The following is a 16,424-nucleotide window of genomic DNA, read 5'->3' as shown; positions in this document are numbered from 1 at the left end:
GGCCTAAAGACATTAACAACTATATTACAAGTGATGTAATCATTACATAAAGACAGCTGGCCTAAAGACATTAACAACTATATTACAAGTGATGTAATCATGACTTAAGGATAGCTGGCCTGAAGAAATGAACAACAATATTACAAGTGATGTAGTCATTACATAAAGACAGCTGGCCTAAAGACATTAACAACTATATTACAAGTGATGTAATCATGACATAAAGGCAGCTGGCCTAAAGACATTAACAACTATATTACAAGTGATGTAATCATGACATAAAGGACAGCTGGCCTAAAGACATTAACAACTATATTACAAGTGATGTAATCATGACATAAGGACAGCTGGCCTAAAGACATTAACAACTATATTACAAGTGATGTAATCATGACATAAGGACAGCTGACCTGAAGAAATGAACAACAATATTACAAGTGATGTAATCATGACATAAAGGACAGCTGACCTGAAGACATTAACAACTATATTACAAGTGATGTAATCATGACATAAAGGCAGCTGGCCTAAAGACATTAACAACTATATTACAAGTGATGTAATCATGACATAAGGACAGCTGACCTGAAGAAATGAAAAAAATAAAAACTATAAATTTCCTGTCCCTATACAATTCAAATTTGAGAACAGATCTACAATTTTTGAAGAAAAGAAGGTAAATACTGCTTCATCTCTGTACTAGAACACAAATCAAGTGAGAACAAAACCTAAAATTAACAATATTAAAGTCTAACTTTTGCTGTCCACATTTCAAATAAACTGAACCGCATGGAAGTGAGCCTTTATCTCTTTAGTATAGGTGAAAATCTAACACTACTCAAATCATTTATACAGCAAAAAAACTTCTGCATCTTTAAAGTAATGTATAAGCACTTGTAAAACAAAGAACAATGTCCACTTGCAGTTCAATGTTGCACTTTTACTTTGTATTTCTTTCTATAGTACCTTTGTTTTCGTTGATCAACACTAGATTTTCGTTTTTGTTTTGATTCCACTATTTCGCTAGGACGGAGTTTTTTTATTTTGCCAGATTCATCCAATAATCCTTTCTGAAAAATGAGAAAATTAAATTTTTTTTGTATTTCATTTATTATATAGATGTAAATAAGTTAGAACAATGTATTTACCTCTGAATCTAATAAGAAATATTTACATTTTTAAACATAAGCATGATTTTTCTCCTCTAATCTTAATCAATGAAGAAAATTATGTAAAATTGAGTTAAACTATGTAAAATTACTCATTAGATACAAATACCAAGATATTATTGTGTACATTTTATCAGAAAATATTGAAGATTTTCCTCCATTACCATCAGTATTGAAACTAGTAAAGTTAACACTACCAAGTATACAAGTGTTTTTCATGTATAAAGAGGTAGTTTTTTTTTCTAGAACTGTATACCTCATCAGAAATAGATGATCCTCTTCTACTTTCATCAAGACTACCCAATTCCACTGAATCTTTGCGTTTTTGTTCAGTTGTAAACTCTTTTTCAACTACTTGTTCTTCTTCTTTTATTTCTTTTACTTTCTTTTCTTTCTTCTCTTTAAGTTTGAGTTTTTTAGCTTCAGGCTCAGGCTAAAATAATGTGTAAAACAGCCCAAAAGTCCATGAAAAGAAAAGATAATTCGATATAGAAAGAAGTGATTATATACTAAGCAGTCCATATGAAAACTAACTGCTTCATTAAGCTGAATTAAACAACTGAAAAAAAATGGAAGAAATGTGTAGGGTTAACATATTAGTGTATGATTAAGATGAAGAAAAGCAATTTTGTACACCATTGATAGGTTTAATCTGTTATTTTTATATTTAAAAAAAGTTCATATTTTTGTTTCAAATTTAAGACAGTTAGGTAAAACAAAAGAACATACCATATAAATTCAATTTTGCATTAAATTAATCTGTTCACACATTTTCACTAAGAATTCAGTTAAGAATATAAACACAAATTGAAAATGTGATAGAAAGAGAAGAGAAAGCAGAAATAGCAAAGGTGGCTGGAAATAGCTTTCAAAAAATACACTAAAACGAAAATAAATTCTTGTATTGTAATATTTGATTAATCTGTTTATCACATCCTTGTCAACCAAAGTTACCCTCAAACATCAAATAGTTTTATGCCATTCCCCATCACTGCTTTAATCTGTAACAAATAACCGAAAAAGTGTTTGTTCTGTTTCGAATTTCGCGCAAAGCTACACAAGGGCTATCTGCACTAGCCATCCCTAATTTAGCAGAGTAAGAATAGAGGGAAGACAGCTAGTCATCACCACCCACTGCCAACTCTTGGGCTACTCTTTTACCAACGAATAGTGGAATTGATCGTCATATTATAATGCTGCCATGGCTGAAAGGGCAAGCACGTTTGGTGTGACAGGGATTTGAACCTATGACCCTCAGATTGTGAGTCGAGCACCCTAACCACCTGGCCATGCCGGGCCTATTGAAAAGTGTTTAAAAATATTTTAAACAGTAATAGTAGATTAAAGCCAGATCTCCTTTTTCTAGTCCTTAAAGAAATTTCAAATAATAATAGATTAAAGCCACATCTTTTGCTACTATTTTAAGAAATGTTGAATAATAACAGTATTGTATATTTCTCTGTCAAATTTCTTTTGTTACTATATAAACTTTCTGAAACCAAAATACTCAAATTAAATTTAATGTAAACACAGACCTCTTTTTCTTCCTTTGTCTCAGACTTTTTCTTTTCAAGTTCTGAAAAAAAGTATATCACAAAATATATGGAATCAGAAAATATATGTATATATAAGCAAATATAGAAAGACAGATAAAGTATACATATATTTTAAACCAGTCTCAATATTCCTAAAATAATTTATATCTCAGAAGTAAAAGTAAAGAGATAGACAGATAAAATATAAATGTATTTGTGTCATAAAATATAAAGTATACATATGTTTTAAACCAGTCTCAATATATCATAAAATAACTTATACGTTAGAAGTAAAAATAAAAAGATAGATAAAATATACATATATAATTCAAACCAATCTCTTAGTGTCATAAAAGATTTTAGAATGTTAGTTAACCATAAAACAATCCCACAAAAATGGTGTTGCAAAATAAAGTGACCATCAGGGTTTCTATATTATAATTTTAATATGTTTCATGTATATTCACAAAATTTGGAAGATTTCAGTAAATCTTACAATTCTTTTAAATATTAAAAATCAGATTTTTTTATTAAGTATTTAAACTAAAGATTTGTCCCTGAATATACAGAATCAGAGTTTTGATTGCTCCAAATACAAAGTGATTTTCATGTTAAGATTAAAAATACTTTTCTATATGAAAATTTTCAAATTTCATTCGTGTAAACTCTAAAACCTCCTAAATAAATAACAAACGTTTGTTGTTTTTTTCCAAGAAAACTTTATATTTCATCTGTTATCTTCTCTACCCTAACTCTACATGGTCTTGGTCAATTTGACCAATCTTGTAACCACCATAAAAAAATACAAAATATATCAAAATTCCCCATTTTTTTTTCTAATAACCCAACCATACAAGTTGCAAATCACTCATCGAATGCGCAGCTCACATTACTATACTAAATGATGTAATGCAAGAGCTGCTCGTGGGCATACCTCATGAAGAATTTTTTTGTTGTTGTTTTTCATTATCTTACCTAATCTATCTAACCTAACAAGTTTCTAATATTTACATTTTAGGTACTTTTATAATAATAAATAAAGAATATACCTGAAAAACAATAAATATAGTACTTACCTCTGACCTCTTGTTTTTTTGCTTTTGGTTGTCAATGAAATTTAAGCCTACTTTTTTATAATGATGGTACCAATACACTAAATAATTTTTATTTACTTAAATAATGAACTTAAGAACACAGAATACTAACACACACAAAGCAAACAATGTCCTTTATCTATTATAATTTAACTGGCTTTCTAACCAAGACTAAAGGGGCTTGAATTAATTCCCTTTGCTGCTCGATCTGAACACCACAAGATAAACTTTCAAACGGAAGACAAATATGATAATACTCTATACTGAAAACAAAACAAAATTACATGTCATTCAATAGATTAAAACTTAGCCTTTCTATTCATTATAAATGATATAGCATAAAATATCAGAAAGAATTATTGGCATGGCAAGTGAGTCTGATTTTCTAGTTTATGGCTCTGTAAACAAGTAAGATTGAAGGCTATAAAAATTCGACTTTGCCTTAATACTATTTATAATGAGTAATTTACATTAAATTCTGTACTTCAGAGAAGGATTGAAAATAAATTAGACACGATCTCAAACCTAGAGAACAAATGACACCATTCTCACACCAGGGAGATTCAATAAGTATTTTATTATATAATTAAGAACTTAAAACTTGTAAAATATTAAAATTTAATTTATTAACTATGTTTTAATGCCAAGTTTATTCATATATACTGGTAATAAAGTAGTTTAATTCAATTTTGAATGTAACTCTTTAAAAGGTTTCGACATGAGCATTTTGATCTATCTGTAGTGATAAGGTTAATATTGGCATAATGTCTTCACTAATATTGGTTAAAATTAATATAATATCTTGATTAATGCTAGTTAATGTCGATATAATATTTTGATTAATGCTGATTAATATCAGTGAATATTGATACAATATGTGGATTAATGCTGGTTAATCTTAACATAATATCTTGATTAATACTAGTTAATATTGACATATCTTGATTAACATGAGTTAATATTTATATAGCTGGATAAATATTGGTTAATAGATATCAATATTGATATAGCATTTGAATTAATATTGGTTAATATCTATATCACATCTTGATTAATACGAGTTAATTTCAATCAAAAATCTTGATTAATATTTGTTAATGATGATATATTATTTAAGTAAGATTATTATATCATTATTTTCATGTAATGTGAACAAATTAAGCTTGTCACAAACGTAAAAGTTTCCCTTGAATAGGAAAACTAAAGCTTCTTTTATAAAACAAACTTAACTTAAATAATTGTTTAGAACAATTAGAATTTTGTTTTGGTTTATGAGTAATATCAAATATAAGTCATGGGTAAACTTGATAGAATGTCCAAAATAAACAGACTTGGAAAAGTGCTTCAGTTATCAGAATTCTTGTTCTGTGGTTTATCTGTTTTATATAACTTAAAATTATTTTTAACACCAATTCTCCAGTTTGTCCTATGGATGTTCAATATTAAAAACAAGTTATATGTTGTTAACTTTTACTAAAACATATCCTGCCTTACAAGTTACATTTAATTGAAATTAAGGGTACACAGGTGCAGTAAAAACATACCTTCAACATTAAAATTAAGATTAGCATTGATTTCACCATTTTCATTCTTTATGTTACAGTTGTAGCTTCCTCCATCTTCTGAAGATGGGTCCTGGAATTAAAAGGGTAGATCATTATATCAAACTTTATGAAACATTTTTGCACTGAATGAACTCTTTGTTTAAAGTATAAAATAATAAACTTGTAACAATCAGAAAAACATCTTGCACCAATCTAAGTTTTACAACTACAAGTTTAAATCGTTCCAAAGCTTCCATACAAGAATACCTCAGTTTGTAAAGAATTTGAGTAATAAGTATGACCCTTCTACACTATGCATAAATTCTCCAGTAAGGTACATGACTCTTCAGTACCACATGAGAATTTTGATTAAATAATCTGACTCGATGCATAGGGTTCTCCAGTAAGGTATGTGACTCTTCTGTACTACAAGTATTTAAATTAAATAATCTGACTCGATGCACAGGGTTCTCCAGTAAGGTATGTGACTCTTCTGCCCTTGCTTTAAAGATTTTCTCCAGTAAGGTATGACTCTTCCGTACCACAGGACTACTTAAATCAAAATTAAAAATCTCTCATCACTAAAAATTAGTTTTTCTAGAATTAACTTAACTAAGTCTTTTAAAACTCGTTTTCAAATGAACACTAGAATACAATTTTTCTGACTATCATACTTAAATCAATTCACAGAAAATTTAACAAATCATAATTCATTGACTGTCAAGCTAACCCTGATTTCCAGAAAAATTGTGAATTCCTCATTTGTTTCCTTCACTATTTGACTTGTGACACGATTGGTCTCTTTAACAAGTTTTGTTTCATGATACCAAAGGGTTTTAGGAGGAGGAATACTCTTCACCCGACACTGCATAACAACAAGCTTTCCACCATCTTTTGGAATGACTTGAGGTTTCTCAATAAAGACTGGCCCTTCCCTTTTCTCTCCACCTAGCAAGTATGCAAAAAATAAAGTACATTCTTAGCCACATGATCTAACAAGAAATAACAAACAATACATGTTAGAATGCTGAGTTGAAAATCATAAAAAGTAACAACACTTTTTCTCTGTTCTGAACAAAGCTTACGCCTACACACCTGAAAGATTGGAAAGTTATGAACATTCTTTCCACAACACATACAATAAGATCTACATATTTTTCCTTTAGTACAACTATTCATGCATCTTGAAATACAACTACTGATCTCAGTTTTTAAATATATCTCAAACTTTAATCTCAGTAAAAGTTAAGTAATGTTTAAACCACATTAACATCTTTGTAAAGACATAATATTTCTATCAGTAAAAGAAACACATTTTGAAAATAATTAGGATATTTTCACCAATATTTTTTTACTCTTGAGACATTAGATATTACTTTCAATTATTTCACACAGTAAAACATGTAACAATAACATCAAACAAAGAATCTGTACACAAGTTACAAGAAATGTACTGAAATCCAGCCAGTTTAAAGTTTCATATGGGTATATATATATATACAGAGTTTCAGCTTGCCTGTTTTTCATACACTTTATAAAAGTATTGGTATAATTAGTCTTTCTCGCTCTTATTTCTCACCTTGGAAGTTCAGGGCAATGTTTGCATTACTCTCGCCAAGTTCATTAACAGCATTACATCGATAATTACCAGCATCTTCCGTTGTAGGGCCCTGATACAGGGATAAAACAATAACTTTAGATAAAGATTTATGATAATGCATTAAAAGCTTCTAAGAATGTTTGATTACCTAAAGTTGGTAACATACATCATTTGTTTCAAGCTCTTTAAAGATATCATGTTTCATTGTAAACAGATACAAGTCTAACTAGAAATGAACACACTCCTGGTTTACTATAAACAGATACAAGTCTAACTCGTAATGAACACACTACTGGTTCATTATAAACACATACAAGTCTAACTGGTAATGAACACGCTACTGGTTCACTATAAACAGATAAATGCCTAACTGGTAATGAACACACTCCTGTTTCACTGTTAACGGATATATGTATAACTGGTAATGAGCATTCTCCTAGTTCACTGAAACATATACATGTCTAACTGGAAGTGAACACATTCCTGTTTCATTCTAAACAGATACATGCCGCCTTACTGATAACCATCACACAAATGGTTCACTGTAAACAGATACAAGTTTAACTGGTAATGAACACATAATAGGTTCACTATATACAGTTACAAGTCTAACTGGTAATGAACACACACCTGGTTTACTATAAACAGATATAAATCTAACTGGTAACAAACACACTACTGGTTCACTATAAACAGATACAACTCTAACTGGTAATGGATATGATCCTATATCACTGTAAAAAAAGATACAGATCTAACTGGTAATGAACACACTCCTGATTCACTATAAACAGATACAAGTATAACTGGTAATGAACACACTCCTGGTTCACTATAAGCAGATACAAATCTAACTGGTTATGGATACACTCCTGTATCACTGTAAATAGATACAAGTTTAACTGGTAATGAACACACTCATGGTTCACTATAAGCAGATACAAATCTAACTGGTAATGAACACACACCTGGTTAACTATAAACAGATATAAATCTAACTGGTAACGAACACAATACTGGTTCACTATAAGCAGATACAGATCTAACTGGTAATGAACACACTCCTGATTCACTATAAACAGATACAAGTATAACTGGTAATGAACACACTCCTGGTTCACTATAAGCAGATACAAATCTAACTGGTTATGGATACACTACTGCTTCTCTATAAACAGATACATGTCTAACTGGTAATCAACACATTACTGGTTCACTGTAAACAGATACAAGTCTAATTGGTAATCAACACACTCCTTGTTCACTATAAACAGATACATGTCTAACTGGTATTTGATCTAAGCACGTACCCTAATTTCAAGTGAAAGACCATAGGTATCTTTTGCTATGTCACTCTTTATACACTTGTGTCTCTCCCCTTCAGAGATCTGTCTTGTGCCATGATACCATGTGATTTCAGGAAACGGGTTGGCTTCTAGCACACACTCAAGAATCAGGTTATCTCCAACTTGTCTGATCGTGGGCTTCTGGGGAAATCTTGGGGCTTTCCCAAGAGGAATTCTGGGAAGTCCCAAACCAAATTTACATCACAATGTAGTTTATTTCTTAATTTATAAAATAAGCATATTCTATTTAACACACATCAAATTATTTATTGTCCTTCATCATTCCATATATACTTTTTCTTTGGAAACTGGATCATTTCCATTAGGAATAATGTTTTTTTCAATGGTTTTATTAAAAAGTTAGAGAACATAATAGTTTATTTTATTGTCAAGTTTTCTTTATTTACAACAAAGATTCTATCCCATGTTTACTCAATTCATTTTCAACAGTTCTATCTATTCTAAAAAGGTTTTCTACAAAAAACAAGAAGTGTTCTGTACTTACTTCGGTTTGCCATCACCTGAAATATTTGAAAAATATAACAATGTTAAATAACTTCATCAATTCCTTACATTATGATCCAAATTACTGTAAAATCTGTAACTTTACACTTTTTTTCTTAGAGAATTACAAATCTGTTTATAGCAAATAATATTCAAATATGAAAACTTTATAAATTTCTTAACAAAAACTATTATAATACCAACAAGTACTAGCTTAATGAATTAAGAAAAACAAATTCCAACAACCTGTACAACATGTGTATTGTAATATTTGTAGCTTTAATTTCTATACAGCTTTGTTGGATTGTACACCATAACTGTATAACAGAAACAAACGTTCAAAGCATACTTTTACATGAAACTTTACTTATTCTAATAACAAATACAACAATGCAGTACAATTTCCAACCTATAAAATCAAATTCCTTTAAAGCCAATCTGTCTGTATTATTCAATCTTTTAAATCAACTGTGTTCATAAGCATTTCATGAAAGAAACCCAACAGACACTGTTAAATTTATATCATCTGAATCAGTAATTCTATTTATATAAAAGTACAAGTCAGGATTATTTGGATTTCTTTTACAATTACAAATTAAGATAAGATTGAACAAAAAGAATAGAAACTGTTCAATATAAGCCTATTTTAAAATAAAATATCCAATTAGCACCATTATTGGAAAATAAATTAATGTGCAAGAAAAGCTAATATAGGAGTTTTTATAAAAATAAATTTTAAACTAGTCTTTGATTTTTAAAAAAATGTTATAAAGTACCTTCAATATTTAAACTGATTGTAGCATAACCTTCTCCATGTTTGTTCTTGGCTATTACTTTGTACTCTCCACCATCTTTAGCAGCAATCTTGGCAATTTCCAAAGCCACAGAATGATTGTACTTGTCAGAAGTCAGGACATATTTGAACCTCCCTCCATCTTTAATGGCCTTACCATTATGGTACCTTTGTTGAGAAAGAAGAAAAGTGCAGTTTTTATAGCAATCCAACTATTTTAAGATAACTTAAATGTGAAGTAACTGTCAAATTGTTTAAAAACCTTGATAACCTAAGTGCTTTCGGAAAGTAGACCTTTCTTCCTCAGCAGTTACATGGCAAATATCTTAAGTTTTTCTGGACACTTTCAGTAAATGGACAACCACTACTAATTACAATTAATTACTAATTAACCAAGCTTTGAAGCTGTAATAAACTTAAAACAGTATTATAGTACAACCAGCATACAAGAGCAGAACTAATGTTATTCTTACAAAGTAAATACGCTATGAGACATTACATATTCTGATGATCCAGTCTAAAATCCCTAACAGCTGCTCTAAAGCTAATGATCTAGCTAGATAACTTTATCCTTAAATAATTTATCAATCAACAAAAAACACTGCCATGTGTGTATGATAATTTCAAAAGTCGTCAATGTTTTCGTGAGTGGTGTCAAAATCAAGTTCTTATAGAAAAGTATGGTAAAAAATAAAATTCGGCAAATGATTCTGTATTTGAACAGACTGATACATTAAAACAAACACATCCTGTATTTGAACATCTGATACAATAAAACAAACACATCCTGTATTTGAACATCTAATACATTAAAACAAACACATTCCAAATTTGAACAGACTAATACATTAAAACAAACACGTTCTATCTTAAACAGCCGATACATTAAAACAAACACATCCTGTATTTGAACATCTAATACATTAAAACAAACACATTCCAAATTTGAACAGCTGATACATTAAAACAAACACATTCTGTATTTGAATATTTGAAACAATAAAACAAACTCAAAGCTGTATTTGAACATCTGATACATTAAAACAAACACAAAGCTGTATTTGAACATCTGATACATTAAAACAAACACAATCTGTATTTGAGCATCTGATACATTAAACAAACACATTTTGTATTTGAACATCTGATACATTAAAAGAAACACATTCCAAGTTTAAACATTTGATGCATAAAAAAAACACATTCTATATTTAAACATCTGATAAAACTTTCATGGTGTTACTGTCCTCAGAAAATAATCTTTTGTGCAATGTCCAAATAAGAACAACCAACAAAAAAAAATATATTCCCTATACAAATTGAAATCTTCTCATATCAAACAGAATACTATTTATGGTGAGCCATTTGTATGAAAAAAAAACATATTTCAAGCAAACAGTAAAACAAAATGGGTACAAATACTCTGAAATGTTTAAGCATACTTAGAAACATCTAACAGAACTAAAAATTATTTTAAACAGTCTATTGTAAACTAAACCAACAGAATTTATCTATTATACAAAATTCAGTAATGTCTCAGTGACACCAAAAACAACATTTTCACAACTGGAACTTAGTGACCACTTAAAGCATTTAGCTCCCAAATACTGTTCCCTTCTAAAAGAGTCCTAGTTCATCCTAGTAATGGAAAGTACATAAGCTGTTGAGCGTATAAGAATATTATGGTAAAATATGACATCCTGTGATACACAAAAATAAGATGAAGAAATATTCTTCAATTAAAGCAAAATGAAAACTAACTTGCAATGCTCCTTTACCATTATGCACATTCCTTCAATGTAGATTTTTTTCAATTATTTAGTTTTAAACTCTTCAGACAACACAAGATTTATTAGAAAAAGATGTTATCTATGGAAATACTAAAAACTGTACAGCCTTTTAAATTTTAAGAAAATAACTGAATGACTTGAAAAACTAGTAATAAAAGACTTGTTGAGCATCACAATGATCCTGCTCAATTGGAAGATTATAAAAGAAAAATATTTTATTGTGATAAGGTTTTCAATTTAAGCAATTTAGCAGGGATTACTTTATCCAAAGCTTAATAACTTGTTTTAGATTCTTCTTATCATAGAATGTAGAATACATTACCTATGGTCCATTTTGCAATTATGCAAGGATCTCTTTAGGTTCCTTTATTTCTTATTTTGAAGAAGTTACTAAAATAAGCTGACTATAGGAGTCCTTGTTTGGTATTGTGAGCTTATAAGGTAATAAATAATGAATACTTCAATGTTACATGTGCTAATGTAAACTACAGAAAAACCCACATAGAGGTTTTTATTTATACACAAGTTACGTGTCTTTAATAAGACTTACTAATCTCTCAAACAACTCACTATCAAGTGTTATTTGTACCAATAGGTTTTATTGCAGAAGTTCATGTATGAGATGGATTTTGGTTAGTCCTTCCAATCTGTGCAAAAGTTGGATTTAAAACACTTGTTACTGTTGGTTTTTGTGCTAAAAACTTGTATGCTTTAAAATTATTTATAAAAAACATTGAAAAATTTGAAGCACAGAGAAAAAACTGTCTGTAAGCTGCAATGATCCTAATTTTTACCATTTGATCGTTGGAGAAGGATCAGCTACAAGTTGACATTCAAATATAATTTTACTAAGGTCACTACACTGACTAATGACAGGCTTTTCTGTGAACATGGGTCTTGCACCTTCAGGAGGGGGAGGTTCATCACCTAAATAAATAATACAGCATCATAAAATTCTAAATACGTCATGAACTGTAAAAGGTTACTGTAATGATGATGACTGATGTATGTTGATGTAAAAGTGAAATAATGAGTATATCATCATCCTTTGTTATCAAATTAGTAAAAATAGTATAAATCAACTTTCAATCCTTCATTATACATAACCTTAAACAGTATTTTTTTTTAAATCAATATATAGATTCCTTATGTTATTAGGATTTTATCCTAAGACAAATTTTTTACATTTTTTATGTTCATTGTAAGTAACATTGATAAACTAACCAATTTGGAAAAGAAAAACTTTATCAAGTCTGAAAGGTCTCAATAACCTTTTGACTTCTGTTTGTTTTTATTTGATCTTAATGAAGAGGTTTAATGTACAACAATTTATAAAGAAAGACAGAATCAAAATAGCACTTACTACCAAAGTTAAGACTGATTGTCGCATTGCTTTCACCAAGTTCATTTTTGGCTGTAACTTTATAATTCCCTGCATCCTCTACTGTTACATAATCTATTTCTAATGCTGAATAATATGAATTCTTTTCTTTCACAAGTTTGATCTGCAATTAAAATCAAAACAAATTACAACTACAAATTTTTTACCAAATAAATTATTATTGGCTTTACCTCAGTGACAAATGTTTGCAATTTAACTTATATTATAGTTTTAAATAGTTAGAAATATAAACACATTATACTATTTTTAGCCTAAACATTGTTAGGCCACTTACATTTCTAACAAATCTACAATACTACTACTAGTATTACATTCTTTCTTAAACAATTCTTTCTCAAAATAAGCCATAAGTGATAACACTACGAAGTTATTATGGTTTATAAAGGATTGTACTCAATTACACAAGTTTTAACTTTTCAAAATAGTAGGCCTAAGCTTAAGACTTTTGGTTGTTCTAACTCTAAGCCTAAGTTAGTCATAATGACGGCTTTAATCAAGTGAATTAGTACATGGAATATTGGTGTTGTTTTCTTTTAGCGCAAAGCTACACAGTGGACTATCTGCACTCAGTCCACTGCGAAAAATCGAACCCCGGGTTTTGGTATTGCAATACTTGAAGTAATTATCATGGGCAAAGTTGCCCTTTTAACAAGCGATCTAAGGTTAATCTTAGTTCCCAGTTCATTTCAAATTTTGGGAACTTGAAAATAGTGCCGAAAGTATCAACTGTTTCTCAGTTAAGCTTCTGTGTACAACACTTTTAAACGAACTGCACCCCTCCGATGTTGTATACAATACTTTTAAACGAACCATACCCCTCCCATGTTATATAAAATAATTTGAAATGAACCATACCCCTCTGATGTTGTTGTCTCTCCACTGTGCTAATTACGAAATTGTGTTATCTAATTATAAGTTATATATCTGTCAAAGTTTAGTAAGTATGCTACGTTTATTAATAATTTTAAAGGTTAAGGTTGTATTGCTTAATCATTATCTGTTTCATATATAGTTTATATCCCTCTTAAAACAATAAAACAAAATATAAAATTGACAATGTCTGGAAATGCGACATACAATTTAATTTAGCAGTTCTTGATCTGTGATAGTGTTTAGTTAAAGCTTGTAAACTACAGAGAATTTTTCAATCATCATCTTCATAAAAAAACTCTCTAAATTTGCAATATTTTTAAAAATTTGTTAAATTACAAATTCCATTGATCACAATAAAGTTATTCAATCACGTATTATTCAGTATTAAGTCTCATTTCTGAAATTTTATTTACAGATTACACTCTAAAAATAAAGAGTTCAATTTCAGCTGATCTGTAACTCATTACCTACAAACATAATTACTCATATTTCGACGACTTACTGATTCAATCACAAAAACACAAGATTTTAAGTAATATTGGTTTTCATAATTCGTATTATATCTTTTGTTTGTTTATATTCACAGATACTGCAACTGAAAGAAGACAGCAGAAAAGTGCTACCTCCAAACTCAACCAGCTTAAATACACAGAAAAACAGTGACTGTCAAAGATGAAAAAATGTTGTAATGGTATCCTACACTGCCAGCTGCACAAATTTATTTAAGGAAACATGGAAAAGGCGTGAAAAGTTACTTCCATCACGTCCTCTTGAATATTAATTCGAGCCAAGAACCACTGGAGGAGTTTTTCTTCGCATTTTCAAAATGGTGATATTTTGTAGATCCGAAACATATTTACAAATATTGATGTGTTTTATGCTTTATGAAAAATGCAGATGTTTTTAAATCTATGTACATATAATTTAAGGACAATAAGTGATCTGTTGGCCCTTCTACGCCGTCCTATACACTAAATTAAATTAAACATTAAAAAACTCAAAGCCGGCCCTCATAATTCAAATATGTATCAAGTCTTTCCTTAAACTCCATTAAAATTAACTGCATCCGCCACATCTGATAACAACTCATTTCAAAGGCCAATCACCTTGCTAGAATGATAAAACCGTCTTAGCTGAAGATAACTCTCATCCTACCAAAATTCGCTCTCAGTGGCATAGCGGTATGTATGCGGATTTACAACGCTAGAAACCGGATTTCGATACCCATGGTGAGCACAGTACAGATAGCTCATTGTGTAGCTTTGTGCTTAACTTTAAACAAACAACATACCAAAATGTATATGTGTCCCCTAGTACTACCGTTCTCACCATTAATTACTAAAATGGATGATGCATCAAAACTATCAATTCCCTTAACAACCTTCCTTCTAACTCTTCAAATACAACAGTCTGTATTAAGAAAACACATTGTCTTTTTTTCGTTAATATAATTAACCACGAAAATTAAAGAGAAAATCTAACAAACGACAACACACAAATTAGCAGCTTGTATAATAAAAGTTATCCTATTACCTTAAATCTGCCCTTATCCTTTACAAGGGCACCGTCATGGTACCAGGACACAGTAGGGGCAGGGTCTGCAAGAATACGACATTCGAACAACAGCTTTCTGCCTTCATCTTCTTGTCGGATGGACGGCTTCTTTTCATATGTCGGCGCGATGCCGTCGATTTGTCTGGAAAATACCCGAATTTAAACTAAACGACGATATACATAATTATAATAACGTGTTCTTAATCAATAATTTATGAGGAAAATTAACATATTGTGATCAGATAAATTACAGAGCAAAAGAAAAGTAACTTTTAAAGTCAGAAAACTGTATCAAACAATCTCTTCATGAGTTGTTATATGTATTTAGTTGACATAAAGTTATGTAAACTAAGTATATTACAGATATTATTGTCATATGCTAAGAAAAAGAAAAAACGCAAACAACAACTGAGGTTTAATCGTATTTTTAAATCTTACCACGTTGTGGCTGCATTAGTTTATTATTGGTAGAAATCTGGTTTACATTTAACTGGAAGTCATTTGTAAGCTATTACACACTATATTCGTGGCTTATACTCACATAGATCCGGCTAAATCCTAATTATCGATAGGACTTCATTTGCTTTTCAAACTTTTTTTTTATAAATTATTTATACACTAAAACACGTGTAGGTCAATGACTTTGTTAGATACAGGGTCTAACATATGAGCCCCCACCCCAGAAAAAGCATCAGTTTGTAATTAATCCCACTAATTACTTCCAGAGTCCATTATGTATTGTTTCTTTACTGTGATCAGATAAATTATAAAGCAAAAGAAAAGTAACTTTTAAAGTCAGAAAACTGTATCAAACAATCTCTTCATGAGTTGTTATATGTATTTAGTTGACATAAAGTTATGTAAACTAAGTATATTACGAATATTATTGTCGTATTCTAAAGGAAAAAAGAAAAAAACGCAAACAACAATTCCGCGTGTGTTATCAGGTATGAAGGCAGTAAACCAAACCTTCTACCAGACTGCCTACTTCGCATGTGTTATAAGGTACTAAAGCAGTAAATCAAACCTTCTACCAAACTGCCTACTTCGCGTGTGTTATCAGGTATGAATACAGTAAACCAAACCTTCTACCAAACTGCCTACTTCGCGTGTGTTATAAGGTACTAAAGCAGTAAATCAAACCTTCTACCAAACTGCCTACTTCGCGTGTGTTATAAGGTACTAAAGCAGTAAACCAAACCTTCTACCAGACTGCCTAC

At 30.1% G+C, this 16,424-nt stretch overlaps 1 protein-coding gene across 1 annotated transcript in view; it reads right to left on the bottom strand.

The window, feature by feature from the left end:
• Positions 1-4,056: 4,056 nt before the first annotated feature.
• LOC106468496 (disorganized muscle protein 1-like) overlaps positions 4,057-16,424 on the bottom strand; it is a 35,156-nt gene continuing 22,788 nt past the window's right edge. Inside the window, exons 3-12 of the mRNA XM_022396832.1 lie at positions 15,184-15,346; positions 12,739-12,880; positions 12,170-12,302; positions 9,569-9,753; positions 8,794-8,809; positions 8,253-8,463; positions 6,922-7,012; positions 6,073-6,290; positions 5,343-5,433; positions 4,057-4,061 (exon numbers count right to left, since the gene is read on the bottom strand). Coding sequence (XP_022252540.1) covers positions 4,057-4,061; positions 5,343-5,433; positions 6,073-6,290; positions 6,922-7,012; positions 8,253-8,463; positions 8,794-8,809; positions 9,569-9,753; positions 12,170-12,302; positions 12,739-12,880; positions 15,184-15,346 — 1,255 coding nt within the window. The remainder of the gene's footprint in view (positions 4,062-5,342; positions 5,434-6,072; positions 6,291-6,921; positions 7,013-8,252; positions 8,464-8,793; positions 8,810-9,568; positions 9,754-12,169; positions 12,303-12,738; positions 12,881-15,183; positions 15,347-16,424) is intronic.

The sequence above is a fragment of the Limulus polyphemus genome, unplaced genomic scaffold (assembly GCF_000517525.1).
Source record: "Limulus polyphemus unplaced genomic scaffold, Limulus_polyphemus-2.1.2 Scaffold3026, whole genome shotgun sequence".
Classification (NCBI taxonomy): domain Eukaryota; kingdom Metazoa; phylum Arthropoda; class Merostomata; order Xiphosura; family Limulidae; genus Limulus; species Limulus polyphemus.
This window is presented reverse-complemented; position numbering and strand designations above follow the sequence as displayed.